Source organism: Dreissena polymorpha, chromosome 4 (assembly GCF_020536995.1).
Source record: "Dreissena polymorpha isolate Duluth1 chromosome 4, UMN_Dpol_1.0, whole genome shotgun sequence".
In the NCBI taxonomy this organism is placed as follows: domain Eukaryota; kingdom Metazoa; phylum Mollusca; class Bivalvia; order Myida; family Dreissenidae; genus Dreissena; species Dreissena polymorpha.
In genome coordinates, this window is record NC_068358.1 from 134828456 (window position 1) to 134851348 (window position 22893).

At 38.0% G+C, this 22893-nt stretch overlaps 2 protein-coding genes across 2 annotated transcripts in view; one reads left to right on the forward strand and one right to left on the reverse strand.

The window, feature by feature from the left end:
• Window positions 1–5480, forward strand: part of LOC127876696 (tubulin beta chain-like) — a 6684-nt gene extending 1204 nt beyond the window's left edge. Inside the window, exons 2-7 of the mRNA XM_052422102.1 lie at window positions 1139–1247; window positions 1593–1703; window positions 3174–3626; window positions 4058–4300; window positions 4551–4767; window positions 5015–5480. Coding sequence (XP_052278062.1) covers window positions 1139–1247; window positions 1593–1703; window positions 3174–3626; window positions 4058–4300; window positions 4551–4767; window positions 5015–5168 — 1287 coding nt within the window. The 3' untranslated portion in view covers window positions 5169–5480. The remainder of the gene's footprint in view (window positions 1–1138; window positions 1248–1592; window positions 1704–3173; window positions 3627–4057; window positions 4301–4550; window positions 4768–5014) is intronic.
• An 11113-nt stretch (window positions 5481–16593) lies between these two features.
• On the reverse strand, window positions 16594–19646 carry LOC127876694 (E3 ubiquitin-protein ligase TRIM71-like). The gene has a single exon (XM_052422099.1). The coding sequence runs from the start codon at window positions 18843–18845 to the stop codon at window positions 16869–16871; it is 1977 nt and encodes a 658-aa protein (XP_052278059.1). The 5' UTR covers window positions 18846–19646; the 3' UTR covers window positions 16594–16868.
• Between the last annotated feature and the right edge of the window lie 3247 nt (window positions 19647–22893).

Genomic DNA, 22893 nt, shown 5'->3' on the forward strand with positions numbered 1-22893 from the left:
ATTGTTTTACAAACAGAAAGATTTGCAGAAATTTGATTTGGCCTTATGATTGCATGCAAGATATTCGTCTTTCAAAATTATCTTTAAATACATATTTGCTCATCATTGTTTGGTGTATGACCGGTTTCATCAAGAAAAGGCTAAAACTTTTGTTTGATAATTGACTATTAAATATATTTGCCAAAAGAATACTCAACACTTGTCGATATTTGTTTTATAATTGACTATTAAATATATTTGCCAAAATAGAGTCATCCAGTAAATATATCGTTGGTGATATCTCAGTAAAGAGCAAATATTTGACTGTAAACATAAGATTTTAAGATATTAACCACGGTCATTGTTTCGATTTCCCATCCAAACTACACTACGGGTAATAAAACTATCATAGAAATCTCAGTATATGAAGTCAGGTTTGATTGGTTAGTGGTTCAAATGATTATATAGCGAGCCTCGTTTTGAGAAAATTTTGCTCAATCCATGTGCGTATAAAGAGTCGTCCCAGATGAGAATAGCCTGTCAAGTCCACACAGGCTTATCAGTGTCGACACTTTCCGCTTTTATGGTATTTTTCGTTAAAAGCTATTCTCTTCTGAGCGAAAATCCAGTTGATTCGCACAGTGTCGTCCCAGATTAGCCGGTGTGGACTATTCAGGCTAATATTGGACGACACTTTACGCACATAAATTAAGACCAGTTTTCCCAGAACGATGCTTTTGTTATAACTGCTTCTGGTCGCCATATCATAGTTACGACTTCGGTTGCTATCAACATCCGCGAAAAGTTTTAAATTGTATTTGATAAAAGACCAAGGAATGCTAACATAAATGTATCTCAACAAAATATTCTTTGAGTTTCTTTATGCCTTCTTTATTGTTAAAAGCATACCTGAAGTCAAAATTTCCAAAGAACATGTATTACATTAATTAATACTGTAGTTTATCGATTTTGAAGGTATCTGACGTGAGAAGGTTTGGTTGCTATTGGTTACCTGTCCTTCACGCTCTTATACCCGGTAATTGAACAGTGTCCTAATGAATGTTATTTTAACGGGCAGTTACATGTGTGCCGGGTTTCGTGGCGAAGTGCTGCATATCCCAATACGCATGTATCACCATTTGCTTGATGTAACTTTCAGTTCTGGGAGGTAATTTCTGACGAGCACGGTATTGACCCCACCGGAACGTACCACGGAGACTCCGACCTTCAGCTCGAGAGAATCAACGTCTACTACAATGAGGCCACTGGTATAAACACTCTTTCTTATTTGCTGGGTGCTTTGGAATGGAAAAACATTTAATTTATCAATTAATACTTGCCAATCAGCGTCTGTGTGTTCTGATATTTAGATTTAAGGGGAAAATAATATCCCATTTCATATCCGAATTTATGTTTTGCAAAATCTTTGACGAACACCATTTGAAAAACATTAGGTCAGAATAAGGACTAATCCATTTAAAATGTTTCTTCAATCATCAAAATACAAATCATTACTATCAAACCTCGTAACATGTTGATAATTAAACGTGCAACGTAATTAAACGTCCCGCCCATAAAGAGTATTCGAATCAAATGTCAATCGCATTGCTCAGGTGGCAAATACGTACCACGTGCTGTTCTTGTCGACCTCGAGCCGGGCACCATGGACTCAGTCAGATCCGGACCCTTTGGACAGATCTTCCGACCAGACAACTTTGTGTTCGGTATGGGCATTTCCATTCTTGTATCATCATTGTCATCGTCATTACCGTAATCAGCATCATCATACTCATCACAATCAATACTCACTCAAAATAATCGTTTTAACTGTTCTCATAATATTCAGCGTCATTTTTATGAGTATCAGTATAACCATTAGTATCAAAATCATTATTGTCGTCGTCGTAACCTGATCATCATTATCATATGTTACCATCATGATTATCATAATTAGCATGATTACCATGCTCTCTCAACATCATCATCATCATGCTTAGTTAAGGTATGCCATTTACTGACTACTCACATTTCAAAATCTGAGTACAAAGGTCAACATTTAAAATTTTTTTATCTAAAATCAGTCGTTCATAGTTAATCCACAATTTTAAAGAGTCTAACTTCAAGACATACTTATTAAGCTCATTATCAAGATGAGACGTGTTCGGTCATCTCATGCGAAAATAGGTATTATGCCATATGCGGCCAGTGTAGCTCCAAACCAGCCTGCGTATCCGCGCAGTCTGGTCCTGAGCTACGGTGCCCTCTGTAAAGTCATTTAAGGTTTCGTGCTCCCATCAGCGGACAATGAAGCTAATGGCCAGACTGCGCGAAAGCGCTTACTAGGCTGGAGCTACTCTAGCCATATTTGACATAAATCCCATTTTCGCATGACGTGGCTCATCAAATGTCTCTTTCTACCCCTGCCTTTTTCTACACAAATGCTCACGGACCCCGAATTACTCTGCAAATTCTTTATTTCTTATGATGTTAAGGTGACAAACGAATTACCAGTTCATTTACAATAAAATGCTTTAAGCGGTGCTTTATCATTTAGATATGAGCTCCTAATGTTTGCGTTAATGTGCTGGAAATAATAGCTTGATTTTGACGATTGTTCTTATTCGAAACTCGAAACATGACTCCAATGTAAAGATGTTAACACATTGTTTGTGGTATTGAACTTATAGAAGATGCTTTAGATACCATGAGCTACAATGTTATTGTTATTCCCGCATATCGGTGATTTTGAATTGCGTTATCTTAACTTCGTTTTATGCTCATTGTTAGGCGTGATTTATAAAAAGGCAATGATGAGTTACGGAAATACACTAAAGGAGCTATAGAAGTTACTGATAATTGTCAAATTGACACTCTTTGAAAACCATTATTTGGGGATTGTATAAAATTTTATCAAACTGTATCTCCTTTTTGAGTTTTTGAGGTTTACAATAAAACTGATTTTTGAGATAACTAAGTTATTCGGCGATACTTGTAACTCAAGATGATTTAAGGTGTCTTTTGAAATGCTATTGTTTTGTTTTATCACAACGGGAGCGATTTATAATTTGCAGATTTTGCTGACTGTGTTCAATTAATCCATCGTTTGTCGTAGCCCGTAATTATTATACGTATCCCCTTTCAAGACTTCACAACTCAGCTTGTACAAGTTTAAGATTGTTATGATATATTTACAGGCCAGAGCGGTGCAGGCAACAACTGGGCCAAGGGTCACTACACAGAGGGCGCTGAACTGATCGACTCCGTCCTCGACGTCGTCCGCAAGGAGGCCGAGTCATGTGACTGCATCCAGGGGTTCCAGCTGACCCACTCTCTCGGCGGCGGCACCGGTGCCGGCATGGGAACGTTGCTGATCAGCAAGATCCGTGAGGAGTACCCCGACAGAATCATGAACACATTCTCCGTTGTACCGTCCCCAAAGGTATCCGACACCGTCGTCGAGCCATACAACGCCACCCTCTCAGTCCACCAGCTTGTTGAGAACACCGACGAGACCTACTGCATCGACAACGAGGCCCTGTATGACATTTGCTTCAGGACCCTGAAACTCACCACCCCCACATACGGAGACCTTAACCACCTCATCTCTGCCACTATGTCTGGCGTCACCACCTGTCTCCGATTCCCAGGTAACCGGCGGTGTCTTCCTGTTGATCAAGAATTTCAAACGTAACTCCATTTGAAAGCGCTTACATTGTAATTGCTAAAACAATATAAAACATTTACTACTACTACTACTACTACTACTACTACTACTACTACTACTACTACTACTACTACTACTTCTACTACTACTACTACTACTAGTACTACTACTACTACTACTACTGCTACTACTACTACTACTACTACTACTACTACTACTACTACTACTACTACTATTAATAATAATAATAATAATAATAATAATAATAATAATAATAATAATAATTATAATACTAAATATGATAATTATAATAACAATAAACAGTAATAAGTAGTTGTAAAATTATTGATCATTATTTCCAAATGTATGCAGTATTTAAATTCTTACATTCGAAATCATTGTTAACCCATCCAGGTCAGCTGAACGCTGATCTCAGGAAGATCGCCGTCAACATGGTCCCGTTCCCTCGTCTGCACTTCTTCATGCCCGGATTTGCGCCCCTGACCTCCCGCGGCAGCCAGCAGTACCGCGCCCTCACCGTACCAGAGCTCACCCAGCAGATCTTCGACGCCAAGAACATGATGGCCGCCTGCGACCCGCGCCACGGCCGCTACCTCACCGTCAGCGCACTCTTCCGTGGCCGCATGTCCATGAAAGGTAGATGCTGTCATTTGGCATTTTTACAGTCAATTGAAGAATATAGCATATGCAAAAATAGATTTCTGCCTAAGTATTTTGCAGCAGTAGTGTTTTCAACAAAAATGGCTATTCTTTGGTGAAGGTATAACGCCATTAATACTCGACTTCTTATAATTAGTTTGTAATCATACTTTATATTTTCAGTATGATTCGTACAAAAAAAACATGTTAAGCCCTTTTCCCACGAATTTTGTTTTTCTCTTTGCAGAGGTCGATGAGCAGATGTTGAACGTCCAGAACAAGAACAGCAGCTACTTCGTCGAATGGATCCCCAACAACGTGAAAGTTGCCGTCTGCGACATTCCACCACGTGGTCTCAAGATGTCCGCCACCTTCATCGGCAACACCACCGCCATCCAAGAGCTCTTCAAGCGCGTCTCCGAGCAGTTCACCGCTATGTTCCGTCGCAAGGCTTTCCTCCACTGGTGAGTCAGAAGGCTATTTCGTTTTAAAAGATGCAAATAACATGCAATGGTAAGCCAAGTACATTGAACTGTAAGAAAGTTTCTTACAGTATTCTGTTAAAAACCGATCGGGAGCGACGCTAAAATTGAGAACACAAAAAATAGGCCTCACTCAGCTTTTACCTCTTATTGTTGAGAAAAGTTCAATCTTACTCTAAACGGGATTCATCGTTAAAAGCATGTGCTATAATTTTTACGATTATTACAGGTACACCGGTGAAGGCATGGATGAGATGGAGTTCACTGAGGCCGAGTCGAACATGAACGACTTGGTGTCCGAGTACCAGCAGTACCAGGACGCCACCGCCGAGGAGGAGGGCGAGTTTGACGAAGAAGAGGCCGGAGAGGAGGAGGCTGCATAAGCTGATCAAGTGACCATCGACCTCATTAATCACGTGATCTCCTGCGTCATCCCTCACGTGATCAGCGTTCTTGTGTATCACGTGATAACCAACTCTAAAGAAATCTCACGTGATCGAACGATAATGACTGCAATACCTCATGCGATCATGCATTTTATCAGTCTTACACCTGCAGCGTTCATCTAATTCGAAATTGTAATGTTGTCATCCGCTTTATTCAACCTGACATCGTGTCTTATTTCAGATTTATTTAAACAATACGTTCCTTTTGTTTATTCCGTCCAGATTTTCGTATTAAATCTTATTTAATAACTGTGTCTTGTTTTTTTTTAATTATTTTTTATTAGCGCTCTTTAATAAACCCCTACTTAAACTACACTGGCATATAACATGAAGACAAATTACATACTGGATGATTTCGCTTGCATCAGATATTTAAAAAAACTGTATGTAAATTAACCATACAACATAATGCTATTGGTGTCTATATTTAAATATGTAAGCACAGAATACTAGCTGTAATGCACTATAAACACCGGCAATATCTATCATGTAACAACAAAATGGGCTATTAGGGGGAGAAAAACTAGACCTTGGAATAAAAACGACGCAAAACTTCCTGCCGCCGCCCACCCCCTTCTTTCGCCTCAATACCAATCCCTTGTTTTCGCATGCGTAATATCAAACAACTTGTATTAGAAGTGTTGTAGAAATTAATGTTAATTTTGCATCATGCGGCGTCTCATCTGGGTCTACGCTGTTAGGCATAAATGGGTTTAGTCGGTACGTATCCACAATACCTTAAAACCATCACTGAGAAAAAAGCTCCACTTTGTGTCCGGTATTGGGCATTGCCAAATGTCATCGCTTACTTGCCAAGACATGTATTGTGAACACAGATTGTATCATGAATGCGTTGTTTGAATGTTATTCAGTAATCACAACATGAACTAATATGAACTACAGGTATCAATTACACTTAGGTGTATAGAATGCCTACGATACGAAGCAGTACTAAGGTATCACGGTATCCAAACCAACGCCTTCCCTGTACTCATGTTTGGACCTAATACATCTACTCCGATTGTCGCGCGAGCGGTGTCCTACAACAAGGGCCCATCCATCGCTATGAGACTTGCATGACAGTGAGACGCCAATGACGTCACATATTTACCCGTCCAAATATTTACATGCGCATATGGTATTTGTATGTGGGGCGTTTGAAGAAACAATGCACATGTTGGGTTTATATATCGCTGATATATAACCAGTATCCGCTGTTTTAGTCAAATTATGTCATCGTGAAAACGACGAGTATTAAAGTGTTCATTCAAGAAAGGGAGAAAACTTCACAAACCAGTAACAGTGTATTTTGAAAGGAGTTGTTTCCCTTGTAATATTCTTCATCGCACGGATGGAACAGTTCTAAACGTGTGAATGTCAGTGATATATCATTTACAAAAAAAAGAGTTTGTATGTTTTGATTCTGTATGTGTTATGTTTCTATGGATTGTGATTTTGGGAGGAAACAATTAGTGTATTTCTTGTTTAATGTCACTCCTGTTTTAATATAAGTGATTTCAGTGACCAAATCATATATTTGTTCGGGAATTCTATCTGTTTTCGCAACTGTTCTAAATCGTGAAAAAGTTCTTATGTTTCTTTGTATTGCTTGTATTTGTCGAACCCGGGACCTACCGATATAAAGGCAATAACTCTAACCGGGCCGCTTATACAACTAATCTCCAACCTCGCTGACGTTCGGCCGATGTTCGGTACCGTTACCTATTACTTTCCATTCAATTCACCTAGCAAATGTTTATTCACATAATAAATTAAGTGGTTTTAATATTAAAATGCGAATTCGCGATTAATGTTCAGTCAGTTTTGACTACTTATAAACCTTTACTTGTGAGCCTCCTTACTTTCAATTGATATTCTATAAGCCGGACTGCTTTTCAGTAAGGCGATCAGTACGCAACTATAGCTAATCGGTAGGGCCATGTCAGAACAGGATTCGAGCGTTACTCGAACCATCGACCTACCGTATCGTAGGCGGACGCTAGAGCCACATATCTTGAGTTCAACTCTCACTATAAATAACAGTCCGGTTTCTACAGGTGATATATATTGTGAGTTTGGTAGGCGATCACCTTACCGGACAGGTGGGTTTGCTGCGGGCACTCCGGTCCCTCCCCCCTCCCCCAACCCACCCCGCTTAACATATGACCTCACCAAAATTTAAGTAAACACTAAACAAGCTGGAAATTGCAGCGATAATTTAAAATTAGTCCCAACTTTCGTGAGTCTAGTATGTAAATTAATAAGAAGCGCTGTAACACTCTCCATTTTTCTTTACATGATGCGGCATCTGGCTGTATATGAAAGGCCTATGGCAAGATCGAACAAATCTCATTGATTAAGTATCAAGTGCCTATGATAGTTGTTCCCCTTAGTTCGTTTTTTTGCTACGATCGTCGACGTCTTAAATTGACTGTGTGTAACTTGAGTCGATGTTAAATATCATTTCGAAATTCAGATCCCATGCTTTCAGGGACGTAGCGTCCATTAGGTAATATATGCACGTGCCTATACATTTGTTCAAGTAATCGCAATGTCGCAATTGCAATAACAACTGAAGGGTGGAGTGAGGGAATCTTTCTTGGCTGAGGCTACCAATAATTTATTGAAGAGTCAACATTACCCCGATTTAAGACCAATTTGATTAAACTTAATGGACAAAACATTACGTATGTTAATGATTTGGGCTATAAATTGTGTTTAGCTAATGTCCCTTGATTCTAGCCAAGACAAAACATAAATGGTCCGGCACAGATGAAAAGCCAGCTTTTGATAATTTTACTACCACTGAACGTTTAGCGCTTGGTTTAATACCATCTCAATACACAGACCATGGTCATGATTACCCACACATATGAAACCTTTTGATTAAACCTTCAGAAGTTACACAAAAATTCCTAAACTATTGCAAGTATATGAGTTTTGTAATAATTAATAAATAATCATGTATTAAATGATGGAGAGTAAGTTGGTACATTTTTCATAGTTACTTATTTTTTATGCGAATAAGGGAAATGGAACAGTTCCTTATTTAAAATAATTGATATAAGCTATTTAAGATGAATAATGCGTACACTTTGCGTTACGTATAACATAATTACTAGAATACATTAACCTTATAAATGTATTACGGTACATATTCATGTTTCTTCGCGATTGAATAGAATATCTCGTTTAAACTGGAGTTTTCTACTTCGAATACTAACTTCACATCAACTGAAACTAAATCCTGTCAATTTATATTACGTTAATGTGATATTTAATCACATTGTTTATCATAAATCTAGTACAATTCAACATACTAGTATTTGTAATTATTTTTGGCGGAATAAGGAAAAAAAGGAAAAGTCCCTTATTCCTTAATAAATCCTTATCAGAAACTAATATTTTTTAAGATATTTTAAAGAACCAAAGTGTACCACATATTAATACAAATCATTGTACGTGTAGGTAGGTTATACAATTATTTATAGTAGTACATTTCGTCTTAGTTTTGCCTTATGGTAACCCAGTCACTTATTCGCCGCTGAATAATGAAAAAGGAACCAGTTTCATATTACTTATTCATGTCGATTTAGGAATTGGCATTTTCTTGCTAAAAAAATCAATTACATTGAACCAAAATGTACAACATCAACAACGAACATCATTTCCGTCATTAATAAGGCAAACGAAACTAGTTTATATTCCCTTATTCAGCAGCGAAAAAAAATGGATTGGGTTACCAGTTTCAGTTGCAATATTTTCACACCGTGCAATCGACTAACGCATCGTCTGCGGTTCATCCATCGGCTGCGGCACTGTATACATGTCGGGTAAAAGCGGAGTGTAAGTATTTCCCTATTATTTATACTTACGTATTGAATTAAGCAGATTTGCGTGTGTTTTTTGAGAGCCTAAGTAAAAATGACTTTGTGAACGTAATCCTTACCTTCCTAGCTGCTTACTTTTAAAGAAATCCGTTAGAATGCGGTCAAAAATCAAACAAAATTCACCACTCTTTATGTCAAACTCTATATTCCACAGGATTTAGACCGAAGATAAATATGAACAACATTTTATTGAAATATTTAATCATTTCTCTTCGGTTATTCCATATTACAGCATCCCACATGAACACACAACATTTTTATCAACATTCAAATTCGAGTGGGGTTGGAAAAACGGCTCAAGCCAACGGCCGTGGTTACTTATTAGATGGTCACGACATCGGCTGCGAAAATAAAATTATGCTCAAATCATCGGCTGCGGCAATGAAAATTGGCATGATGAGATGTGGACGTAACTCATTGACCATATTCGATAGAACTATCAGATATTTTAATCACAAAAACAGTTTTAAGATTTTCGTTCGTATTTTGAAATAAAATGGGATGGGTGAGTGGATTTCTTTTTAAATAATTCATTCTTTGACATTGAAACAAGTCATTTACACGCAATATGTCTCCACATCATGTAGGGTACACTTGGCTCTCGCTATGCCGAAGACGTATACAGATTGGGTAAAATTAATTATGTGTAATCCTTAATCGTTATAACGACTGCTATTCTCACCTTGTTGCCGGTGAAAAAAAACATACTTATATTTCCTACCCAATGGAACTTGTATAATGGAAAAACTCACTGTTATTTAAAAAAACAACATGTGCTATTATATACAAAATTTAGCAATATCGCGCCAATTGTCTCTGTAGGTTACTTCCCTTCTTTTCCACAGGTGGTTAGCGTGTGGCTATGATATTAATTAGTGAAAACATCATTTTGAATGATAAATAATCATATTATAACGAAAAATTAACTTTTCTGAAAAAAAATATTTCACTATCAAATATATATATAAATATATATTTGATAGTGAAATATTTTTTTTCAGAAAAGTTAATTTTTCGTTATAATATGATTATTCATCATTCAAAATGATGTTTTCACTAATTAATAGCATAGCCACACGCTAACCACCTGTGTTCTTTTCCGGGTAGACACTAAAAGGGGTATTCCACTACGACCCGATTCCCCACGATTTGTCTCGATTTCCAATATTTTGAGGTCGGGGACATTCGTAACTCAATCGGCGAAGGTCCTAACTCACGGGCGAGTCGTGAGCTCCCAAAAATCGCGGCCAGTTTTAAAACGTGTTTAAAATTTGACCAAGACCTCCAAGACTAAATTTAATCGCAGTTGACTCGTAACAGTGTCGTAGTGCGTTCTTGGGCGTCGTAATGGAATCTTAGGTAATTCGTGACTTAATCGGGGAATCGGTGATCACGTGATCTGTCTACGAATCATTTACGACTTTGTCAAGACTCTCAAGAGTTCACCCCGATTGAGTTGCGAGCCCGCTAAGATTCTCGCGATTTAGTTACGAAATAGTTACGATTTTGTAAAGAATGATATAGAGGATATTTGTTGGATTCGGTGGATTATCGATTTTAATTCACGAGTGATCATAGAAAATAATATTTTCACGAGTGGAGCAACCACGAGTGAAAATATATTTTTTTTATATGATCACGAGTGAATTAAAATCGATAATCCACCGAACCAAACAAATTTTCTTTTTATTTAATGCTTTTTTCACAGTTCATATACATTGAGTTTAACTGAAGAATTTCGCAGGGAAAATCACGTCATTTCGTCCAAAAAATGACGTCATTTAACATAAACAGTAAAAATTATCGATAATTTTCACTGATAATTTTCATTGTTTGAAACAGTGAAATTATCAGTTTTAATTCACTGATACTTCTCTATAAACCACCGGAAAGCATAAAATAAAATAAAAAAATATTTTTCATCATGTTTTGTTGTCGAATAACCCACAGTTAGGAGTATAGATGCGTAGAAATTAAATCACGAATGCGGAGCACGAGTGCTTTGATGACACGAATCTATACTCCTTACAGTGGGTTATTCGACAACAAGCCATCATAGAAAAATATTTTTTCTATTCTTACACGATTCTGATTGATTTGCTTCAAGCTTTTGGACGTGAACTATATTTTTCAATACTCCGCCCTTCTTAGTACAAAGTTCACTAATTAGTGACGTCATTGAATTGTACAAACATTTGACGTCGTTTTCATTCATAAATATTTTGCAAATTACGTCACTTTCATTGAGAACAACACTCATAGAAACTAAATGACGTCACATGTGTTAATTCTTCTGAAAAGCTTAATTACGTTTCTTAACAAACAAATTCTTAGCAGGCGTGGTCATGCCACTTATCACCAAATAGATCTATACAATTTGTTGTTTCATTACATTTATAAACGTGCTACATTTTTTACATTTCTTTAAGAGCGGGATTTAAGCACGTGCATTTTACTGCAATATGTTCTTTATTTATTCGGAACTATTTTCGAAACATTAAGCTCCGCCCATAATTTATTGCAGAATAACCCACACTTTATTTCCTTCATTTACTATAGAAAACAAAACGCGTGCCGTGTTAAAATCAATATCAGTAGATATTGGCGCCGAATTCATGGGTGCGTTCGGTGAGGTCCTAGCTTAGTCGTGACCGATCTGCATCGTTCGTAGTACAGTCGCAGTAGATTCTTACACATCGTATAGAAGTCGCGACCCTATTCGCAAGACGTCAACCGAACCCCACGATTCGTCGTAACTCAATTGTACCACTGTCGTAGCTGAATCGCAGACTGTCACGAGTCTTCCCGATTCAATAAATGTGAGAAATCGTAGCGAATCGTGGGCTTGTTTTCGTAGTGGAATAGGGCCATAACCCGTATTATACAGAACAGCGATTTGAATTTTTGATGTTTTCACTTTGGAAGACGATTAAATAGTTATATAACAGGTATGGTGATGAATATGGATCTTACGCACTTCCGAAATGGTCTCTTTCATTAGTGTATATTTGAAACTTCGTGATGCTTTCAGTTGGACATATATTAAATAACATCATAAATAACGGATTAAATGCGATATGTCTCAGCAGTTTCCGTTATTGTCCCCTACCGGTTTCACCGGAGGGGCCTTATGGTTTGCCCTCTGTCCGTCAGTCTGTCAGTCTGTCACACTTTTCTGGATCCTGCGATAACAGTTCTTCATATTTCTTCATGAAACTTAAAACATGGATAGATGGGAATATGGACATCATGCACGTCATTTCATTGTGTTCATACGTCAAAAATTCTGGTAGCTATGGCAACAATATATTTTTTTTAATCTGAATTTTCTGACAATGGTGGAGCCGGTAGGGGACATATATTGCTTGGCAATAGTCTTGTTTAATATGTATTTCTGTAAAATCCTTTGAAACTCGGTTTTTTCTTGTGTATTTCGGTATTGACATGCAAAGCAAGCGATATGATGCTTATATGTCCGTTCACAACAAGCTATATCACTATATTTCCGTTCACAACAAGCTATATGATTATATTACCGTTTACAACAAGCGATATGGTTATATTTGCGTTCACAACAAGCTTCTATACGATTATATTTTCAGATTCACTAGCTGCTTTGGATGCTGAAGAAATACATGAAGCGTCGCACGATATTTTGCGCGATACTCAAAGCGACACACGATATTTTGCGACATACACGAAGCGACGCGCGATAATGTACCACGAAATATCGCCGTTGTGTAGGACACACGATATTGTAATATGTAAAAAGACGATATATCGTGGTAAATATCGCGTGTCGCTCTGTGTATCACGCAAATTATCGTTTGTCGCTTCGTGTGTCGAGCAAAATATCGTGTGTCGCTTTGAGTATCGCGCAAAATATCGTGTGCCGCTTCGTGCATCGCGTAACATGTTGTGTGTCGCCATTTGAACGCGAGACACGATTTTTTGCTAGGTACTCAAAGCGATACACACTATTTTGCGCGACACACGAAGCGACACACGATATTTTGCGAAATACACGAAGCGACGCGCGACAATGTAGCACGAAATATCGCCCTTGTGTAGGTAGCCTAAAAGGCGTTATATCGTGGTTAATATCGCGTTTCGCTTCGTGTATCGCGCAAAATATCGTGTGTCGCTTCGTGTGTCGAGCAAAATATCGCGTGTCGCTTTGGGTATCGCGCAAAATAATATGTGTCGCTTCGTGTATCGCGCAACATATCGTGTGTCGCCCTTTGAACGCGAGACACGATATTTTGCGCGATACTCAAAGCGACACACGATATTATGCGCCATACACGAAGCAACATACGATATTTTGCGCGATACTCAAAGCGACACGCGATATTTACCTCGATATGTCGCCATTAAGGCTACCTACACAAGGGCGATATTTCGTGGTACATTCTCGCGCGTCGCTTCGTGTAATGCGCAAAATATCGTTTGTCGCTTTGTGTGTCGCGCAAAATTTATTGTGTCGCTTTGAGTATCGCGCATAATATCGTAAGTCGCTTCGTGTGTCGCGCAAAATATCGTGTATCGCTTCGTGCGTCGTGTGTGTGTGATGAAAGAAGGGCTGGATTATAGATGGCACTATCCGGATTCCGTATCTGCGTGATAATTAAACGTTCAACTTATTTAATTTATTTGAATGTGTGAGTTCTATACAGTTTCAATTATTTTCAGTCGTACCGCGACAAATCACATATGAATTATCCATGGTCCTCAAATTCCAAATAGTATAATATTGAAAGAAAGCCGCAACCGATATTTGTATCGAAAGTTAGCTCGTAATAAGAGTTTTGCAATAATTATCGCTATTTTAACAAAAGGATAGAAGGAAATCATATAGTACAACGCATGCCAAACACATTTGACAATCTCCTACGAAGTACAGTGGAATCTCGAAATGTCGAAGTTCATAAACCATACAAATTATTTCGAGGTGAAAGAGTAACCCGATTTCGGGATAGCGAGTCAAGTGTACTCTACATAATGTGGAGACATATTGCGTGTAAATGACTTGTTTCAGTAGTTTTTGTGATCAAAATATCTGATAGTTCTATCGAATCAATGAGTAACGTCCACATCTCACCATGCCAATTTTCATTGCCGCAGCCGATGGCTTAAGCATAATTTTATTTTCGCAGCCGATGTCATGACCATCTAATAAGTAACCATGGCCGTTGGCTTGAGCCGTTTTTCCAACCCCACTCGAATTTGAATGTTGATAAAAATGCTGTGTGTGCATGTGGGATGCTGTAATTTGGAATAACCGAAGAGAAATGATTATATATTTCAATAAAATGTTGTTCATATTTTTCTTTGGTCTAAATTCTGTGTAATTAGAGTTTGACAGTGAGAGTGGTGAATTTTGTTTGATTTTTGACTATATTCTAACGGATTTCTTTAAATCAAATTTAGCAGCTAGAATGGTAAGGATTACGTTATACAGTACCGCAGCTGATGGATGAACCACAGACGATGCGTTAGTTCATTGCACGGTGTGAGTTTGGAATGCGTAAATTAAAAAATGAAAATCATCTTTACTTCTCACTGGTTTGCGATTTGGGCCACGAACATGATCAATAATCCAGTAAACCATTGCGTGTCATGTGTCACAACTACTACGTGTCAATAAACTGTGGAGAATCGGTGGATACCAGCTTTGACACTGACTGGAACATAAGGTTAGCAACGCAGTTTTGATTTGAATTAAGATATGATTACCCATTGTATAAAAAACGTGACTATTTCGAAAAGAAAATGCGACAGAATTGCTTTGATTATTTTATCCAGCCGTACTGCAAAAAAAAACTGATTGAAAGAGTATTAGAGAATTGAAACGCATTTGTTAATTAACGCCATAGCCGCTTAGAAAATAGCGACTAAATGGTGTACTCTGAAACCGATGTGTGTTGGTTTTCGCAAAAAGTAAACCAAGCAAACCGCCCACTATTGTGTAGGTTTAGAGATTCCTTTCAACTCAAGTTAAGCCCCTGGTTTTAATCATAAAATCGTGTTTTACATACAAGATGCACTTTTTATACTAAAATGTTTCAGTTGATAAGCGTTTCTCATTATCGCGTTAAATCGCACTAGCATATTGCCAAGGATTCCCATGCAAGGAAACTGTACATTCATGCAAAATCGACGCAAATATGTACAATTTTTTTTTATGATTCTATCGTTGGAAAGGACCGTCTACGAAGGCCTAAGTTTAATCTTATCATTTTACTCATATGTTTAGAATTGAGTTATCATCATCATGATCGTCATCATTATAAACATCATCAGCAGCATCTAAATCTTCCTCGTCATCCTCTTCTTCATCATCACCATCGTCGTAGTCGTCGTCGTCCTCCTCCTCATCATCATCATGATTATCATCATTGTGTATGTTAATGAAATCTTGTATGTGAATGCGACAGTAAATGTGAATGTGACAGACAGTGTGAATGTAACAGTATATATAAATGTGACGGTACATGTGATTATGACAGTATATATAAGTGTAACGATGCATATGAATGCGATGGTATATGTGAATGTGACAGAGTATGTGGATGTTACAGTTCATGTGATTGTGGAAATGCATTTCAATAGTACAGTCGATATAATGGTGACAGTATGTTAACCTTGCTGCATGGTAACAGGAGCATATATGCAGTGTATGTGAATGTGAAAGAGTATTTGAATCGGACAGCATATGTGAATGTTACAGTGTATGTGAATGTGACAGAGTATTTGAATCGGACAGCATATGTGAATGTTACAGTGTATGTGAATGTGACAGAGTATTTGAATCGGACAGCATATGTGAATGTGACAGAGTATTTGAATCGGGCAGCATATGTGAATGTTACAGTGTATGTGAATGTGACAGAGTATTTGAATCGGACAGCATATATGATGTTACAGTGTATGTTAATGTGAAAGAGTATATGATCTGACAGTGTGAATAAAATCGTGTTTATGAATACGACGGTGAATGTGAACGAGACAGTGCGTTTTAATGTCACAGCGTGTGTGAACCTGACAGTGTATGTGAATGTGAAAGAGTATGTGAACATTAAAGAGTATGTGATTGTTACCGCATATGTGAACGTAACAGTGTTTGTGAATGTAACAATGTAGGTAAACATGCCAGTGTATGTGAATGTTGCAGCGTGTATGAACATTAAAGTTTATGTTAATGTAACATTGTGTGTAAATTAATGTGAAAGAGTATGTGAGTATATTACATTGCAGTATGTGTACGTGTGAACATGTGAATCTGATTTTTAGTTTATCTTGGCTGCGTATTAAAAGTTGCAGAGTACATGTATGTAAATGGTCTCGGTGATTGATTATTAAGTTTATTAAGAAAACGAAAAACAGTGAACCTACTATGTTATAATGAGTATAATTTCTAAACATGTAAAAGCGAAGTAACGATTTCTTAGGTTTTTCGGTTTATTTGCTTCTTTTAACTTTGTTACATTTACAGGATATTTCCTATTATTAAATACTATTAAATATAAACCGAATAATAATTATTAATTATGTTTACTTGAAACAATTGTAATACAAACAACTATGATTTACTAGTATATAAACTACATAATTTTAATTATTATGTAGCTTTGTTGTGGTTTATCCATTTTAATAAATACAATAAACGGCACTGAATCTGGTTACAAATAAATGCCTTCCCTCGCAAATATTTCATACTACACATGTACTTTGTTTCGCACGTCACTCAGTATTCTCGTTTCCCATACTTATAAACGCGCACTGTGGCATTCCCGTCACCGATCCAAAGATTACCAGATTTATCGAGGGCCATAGCGTTCGGCTTGAAAAGTCCATCTTTCTGCGACAAAATAAATCCCTGAAACTCTCCTTCGTTGTTTACGAGATGAACGCAGTGATTCCCCCAGTCGGACACGAGCAGGTTCCCCACACGATCGCAGCAAAGTCCAAGCGGATTGAACGGTTGCTTCAACGCCGCGTTTGTGGGTCCCTTGTACACGTATTTCAGACAACCTTCCTGGTCCACCCTTGTGACCCTCAGCTTCCCCTCTTCTCGATCGGTTACCACCAGATCCTTGTTGGGCGCTTCGCAAACGCGGTACGGTGCGCCGAACAAAATGACGTCACCGTCTTCGTCTATCGTGTCGATGTTCATGCCGTATTCGGACATTTTTAGAAGGCATCTGTGCGAGTGGTCAGCCCTTCGCGTCGTGTAGCTGTCAACGGCGCATACGAACAGCTCTTTCCGCTTCGTCATCACCATTCCCCCAGGATACAGGTGCGGCATCGCGAAGTCGCAAACCTCGTGGTCTTTGTTTATCTTGCGTATATATTTATCCTCGTAGCTCGATACGAGCAATTCCCCGGAAAGGTTCATTATCAAGTGGTCTATCTGAATGTCTAGTGTTATCTTTTTCTTTCGTTCACCGGTCATTGTGAACAAGTAGACGTCTTTGGTTCCCCACCCACACGCCAACCATGCTTCCTGTTCCGAAATAGGAGCAATCGCCTGTATCGTGTCCGGACTGTTTCGCACCTTAAAGCCGGCTATTGAACACATTTCAAACTCCTTCGCTACTCTAATCCCCCACGGTTCCGGTAAAACCGGCAGCGTGATTTCTCCTTTCGTACACTGACCGAACATTTTAGTTAATGAATCGGCCTTCAACGGACCCGGGACGAATCCTACGGTGTCTATTTTCTCTAAAGTCATTTTCGGTAGTTCATCGTCTATCTGACTAAATCGCTTCTGCAGTTTCTTTGAAGTCTGAATAATATTCTCATCGGAACCAATTTTAATAATCCTATCAGCTGATGCCGTTACCGTGGATATAGATTTGTAAGAATTAATAACATTCTTGACCTCTTTATTAAGATCGCTCCCTGTTGACTTATGTCGGTCCTTCAATTCTGTGATAATAGCGTTACTTATTTTCTCTATTTCGTTTTGTAGAAACTTACAGCGCGCCTGGACATCTGCTATGGCATTTTGCAGATCGCCATCGTGTTCTTTCTGGCACTTCCGTATTTGCTTCATGTAAATTTCGAAATCGGGAAGGTATTCTTTAATAGCCCCGAGAAAATGGGATAGTGAACTTCGCATAAGCTTGGCTACGTCAACAGAGGCTTGCACCGGGTGGGCAGTGTGTTTTTCCTCTTTGCAAACCGAGCAAATTGTGAGGTTACATTTCGTACAGAAGATCGTGCGTTCGTGATCTTCATGCTTCCGGCACCACTGATTTTGTGTAAGTTTTACTGCTTGAGTTGATGCACTTTGGTCTAGCTTGGAATCGTTGGTCTTGTCCGTTTCAAAATGAATGAAGTTATGCACCTGTTCTGAACTAGGGGGAGCATGGGAGACTCTACACTCTGCGCACAGGTTCAAGTCACAATCCAAACACCGCGAGACGGCGTTCTTGTTACCCTGACACGTCTCGCACTCAGACGCTGGCGTCAGTTTACACGCGTGCGTCCTGGCCTTCAAATACGTGTCCTTGGGAATAGCCGACAGTCCTTCCTTCGGTATGAGCATTTCTTTGTTACACGACGGACATAGTAGGTTCTTCTTCCAATTGTTCTTGGTCACGTGATCCTTGAGGCACTCCAGGCAGAAGGAATGGAGGCATGTGAGCAGCCTGGGGTCGCTGTAAGCTTTCAAACAATGTCCGCACCTCAGCTCCTCAGTCCCGCCGTTCACAGACATATTGAAACCGGAAATATTCTATTTTAGAGTTTTCTGTACTTTCGAGTCTTTTGTATTGTGTTGTTTCTGTGGTTTGCACTCTTGTGATGTCCAAACACACTTTATCACCATGTTATTTTACTTCCGCTATCTTCCCCTATAGTTTTATGTAGTTTTCGTATTAGATTCCAGAACAAATGACAGTTTCTGACCTTTTAACATATATTAACTACACTCCTGTGAACATTTACTTGGCTTCCTCGGTATGGTGGTGGTTTGTAAAGTCCTCATCCTAGACCGCAACACAATGGAAATAGTATTCACGTTTCGAATTAGTTACGAGAAAAGTGACTTTCTGTCTCAGTCGTGCGGTGTTTCGTTGTCAGAATACTAGATCACAGCACATTTACAATTTGTTCCATGTTAAAATGCAATTTATTTTGATGTTCTTCCGATGTAGTGTTGTTGTTTGTATGCACACGACACCGTTTGATAACATTTCTGTTGTTGTGTGTTTTGTGCATATTTAGTAAACAATTAAAGCTAAAAACTTCATGATTTAACTGTTTACCTTTGCTGCAGTTCAATACAACACTTTTTGACGGCTGATATTATTCGAAAGAAATGTCAAGTTATTCCATTCAATGCGTATTTTTTCTATCTCATATTTTATCAACGTTTGTTGAAAGATTGCGATAGTTTTTATCAATCACTAAACAAACTGCCGAGTTAGTGAGCACGTCCAGCATACATTTGGAACGTGCGTTATTGATTCAAGGGCTCAAATTTCAATACAATATGTCAAATACTTAAGGCAATATGCTCCAAAAAGAGACACATTTGTTTGGAAGGTTTTATCTAGATACGGTGGATTGAAACTCGACTCTTGTGACGCACTCAATACAACATCGATTTATAATCAATTTTAAACAAATACTATTAGAGGCTCGCCATGGCTTCGGTGTGCAATATGCTCCGACCAATGTTTTCTTTTACGAATGCCGGATATTACTGTTACGCCAGGTATTGATCATTGAGCAATTATATGGACTGAAATAAATTGCTTTAACTTCATTAAGAAATATTCAGATATGAGTAATGGGAAAAGTGTATGAAACAAATATCTCTCCATAAACAAGTATAGGGATCTGTATGCATAGTTTATATATTTTAAATATGCCACTATATGCATTTCATTATTTAATACCTACATTAAGAAGACGTTTGTAAACATCAATAATCTAAATAATATTGCTCCCACCTGAGTTCGAACCTCAGAGCATCAAAGGATACATACGAGATTTATAGATTCATGTCGATTCCTTATCCTACAAAATGTGGAAAAGGGAAAACTGGGCTAAACGCATGTGCGTTAAGAGTCGTCCCAGAAAACCTGTGAAGTCCGAATATACTATCGGGGACGAAACTTTCTGCTTGTATGGTATCTTTTGTTTAAATGAGGTATTTTTTAAGCGAAAATCCAGTTAAGGATTAAAGTGTCGTCCTACATTAGCCTGTGCATAAGGCACATGATAATCTGGGACGACACTTGACACACATGCATTAAGCCCAGATAGCGTCTCAATTCGTCAATATTTGAACCGGTCCCGTTAAAAGAAGTTCTGTTGTACGGATATTTCTAATGTGAGGCTCCATTAGCAACAATAAAATTAAACCGTTCAATACATATCACTTGTAGTGTTGTCAATTGTCAAACGATTGCATTTAGGTCCTGAACATGCCTTGTCAAAATTGTCCTCGTTAAGCAGGTGAAATTTAACTCTCAATAATAAATTATCTGTATTTAGTCTGAATTATATGTACTTTTGTGAACGATCAATGTACGGGCCTCTTAAATTTATGAATTTGCATTGAATTCTTTGAATGACATTATAATTTAATGAATGCTATCATTTACAAGTTATCTGTAAACCTGCGGGCTAGACTAATAAAATTTAACAACTGCTTTAAAGCATTATCAATGCCCATTATAAACCTATTGACTTATCGCGCTATGAAACCGTAGGTTAATATAAAAAAACAAGTGCAGTTGATTGATAACTATTAATGTGTGTGTATAACACTGATATCGTATTTAATTGGTAGATGGTTAATGAGTACAAATTATATTATACAATGGGTATTTTTAGCTTATACGTATGAAGAAGGCGCAATCAACACAATAGTAACATGTGAGCCACGCTTTGGCAAAACTAGGCTTAATGCATGATCAGAAAGCGTCGCCCCATATTAACCTGTGCAGTCCACAAAGGCTTATATGGCACAATTCTTTGTTAGGCTGGATGATCGGTAGGAGAAGACATCCTTTAAACGAAAAATTCCATAAAAACGAAGTGTCATCTCAGATTAGCCTGTGCGGACTGCAAAGACTAATCTTGAACGACACTTTAATCACATGCACTAAAACCTGTTTAATAGAGCGAGTTGACATGTATTTTTTATTAAACTTTTTAGATCCATATTTATGGTTATTGAGATTTGACATACTCATACTGCTGGTAGATACATTATAAAAACAATAATACAGTTGTTGTTGTTTTTTAGAAAATGCGTCAAATCAAATTTCCACGTACCATACAAGTATTGAAACATAATAATTATGGTTTTAAACCGTTCGCCAAAATGTTGCAGTAAAGCGTTTGAACTCTGAAGATTTCAGACAAAGAACTAAACGATTAAAATAAAGTAACCAAAATAAACAAGAACAAAAAAAGATGAACGTAAAACCTTCGTAAATGATCCAAGTACGAGTGCAAGCGAGTCTACAGCTGATATGTAAGCAAATTGACGATCATTGCAAGAAACTACGCCTTTAAAGGGATCTTTTCACGGTTTGGTAAATTGACAAAATTGAAAAAAGTTGTTTCAGATTCGCAAATTTTCGTTTTAGTTATGATATTTGTGAGGAAACAGTATTACTGAATATTTCCCATAGTCAAATATAGCCATTATATGTATCTTTTGACGATTTGAAAACATAAAAATTATAAAGCGTTGCAACGCGAAACGATTGAATAATTTGGAGAGTTCTGTTGTTGTCGTTTAAATGTACGAAACTACGAAGATTGCTTATATAAGGTATAAAATACTCTACTTGTGTATATCCGGCGGAATAGCCGAGAGGGCTTTTTACTTCAGACTTACTCCAGGACTCCGGGTGTCACTGGTTCGAGCCCTGGTACCGGCTACTTTTTTTTCCTTTTTTTAATTTTATTCTTGATTTTTTACTAGAGTTTTTAAGATCCAATGTTCATATTTATCAATATAAAGCATTTAATGACAAACTTCAAAATCTGTGAAAAAATCCCCTTTAATAAAAAGCAAGCGCTGTGACAGTTCTGATGTCTCCTCGCTGAAGAGAGAAGGCGTGTGACACCAAAATAAAGGCCACCATACTAAACCACCAATAAAGAAGTGTGACCAGCACTGAGGACCATAGCTTCCGCCTAAAAGTGACCCATTTCCAACATTGGAGTACGCTGTGCACGTTGTTGGGACCTTAACACACAAACATGCATTTACCAGCTTGAAGCCGTTCAGAGAATCGCCGCTTGTTACGTGCGAGGGGACTATAGAACCACTAGAATAGCTCACTGATGATAACTAAAATTGGGTGGAAGCACATCCAATAGAGACGTCAAACAGCTAAGATCACAATGATGTACCGAATCATAAACATCCTGATTGGCGTTCAATCTTACCCCTTACCCCGTACTGCTATATCATCCACAAGAGGCGATAGTATAATGTACATCATTCCATGCTGCATGAAGACAATCTTTATTCTCGTCGGCAACAAGACTGAGCAATCAACTGCCAAATCACATTGTGATGGCTCCTAGCCTTGACGCTTTCAATAAAGAGACAGCACACACAAAACATCGTCCAATGGGCTATTTAAAATAATGTTTAAATCTTTAAAATGCGCCACACCACGACTTTTGAACTGTTTCTTTCACGACAATGTCCCAGAAAGGGGGTCTTTACAATACAAGAAGAAAAATTAAAAGAAGAAAAGGAAGAAGAAAAAGAAGAAGAAGATGTGCAT

What these genes read in the sequence shown, in the direction of transcription:
- LOC127876694 (XM_052422099.1), bottom strand. Translation starts at nt 18,845, where the DNA reads ATGTCTGTGAACGGCGGGACTGAGGAGCTGAGGTGCGGACATTGTTTG.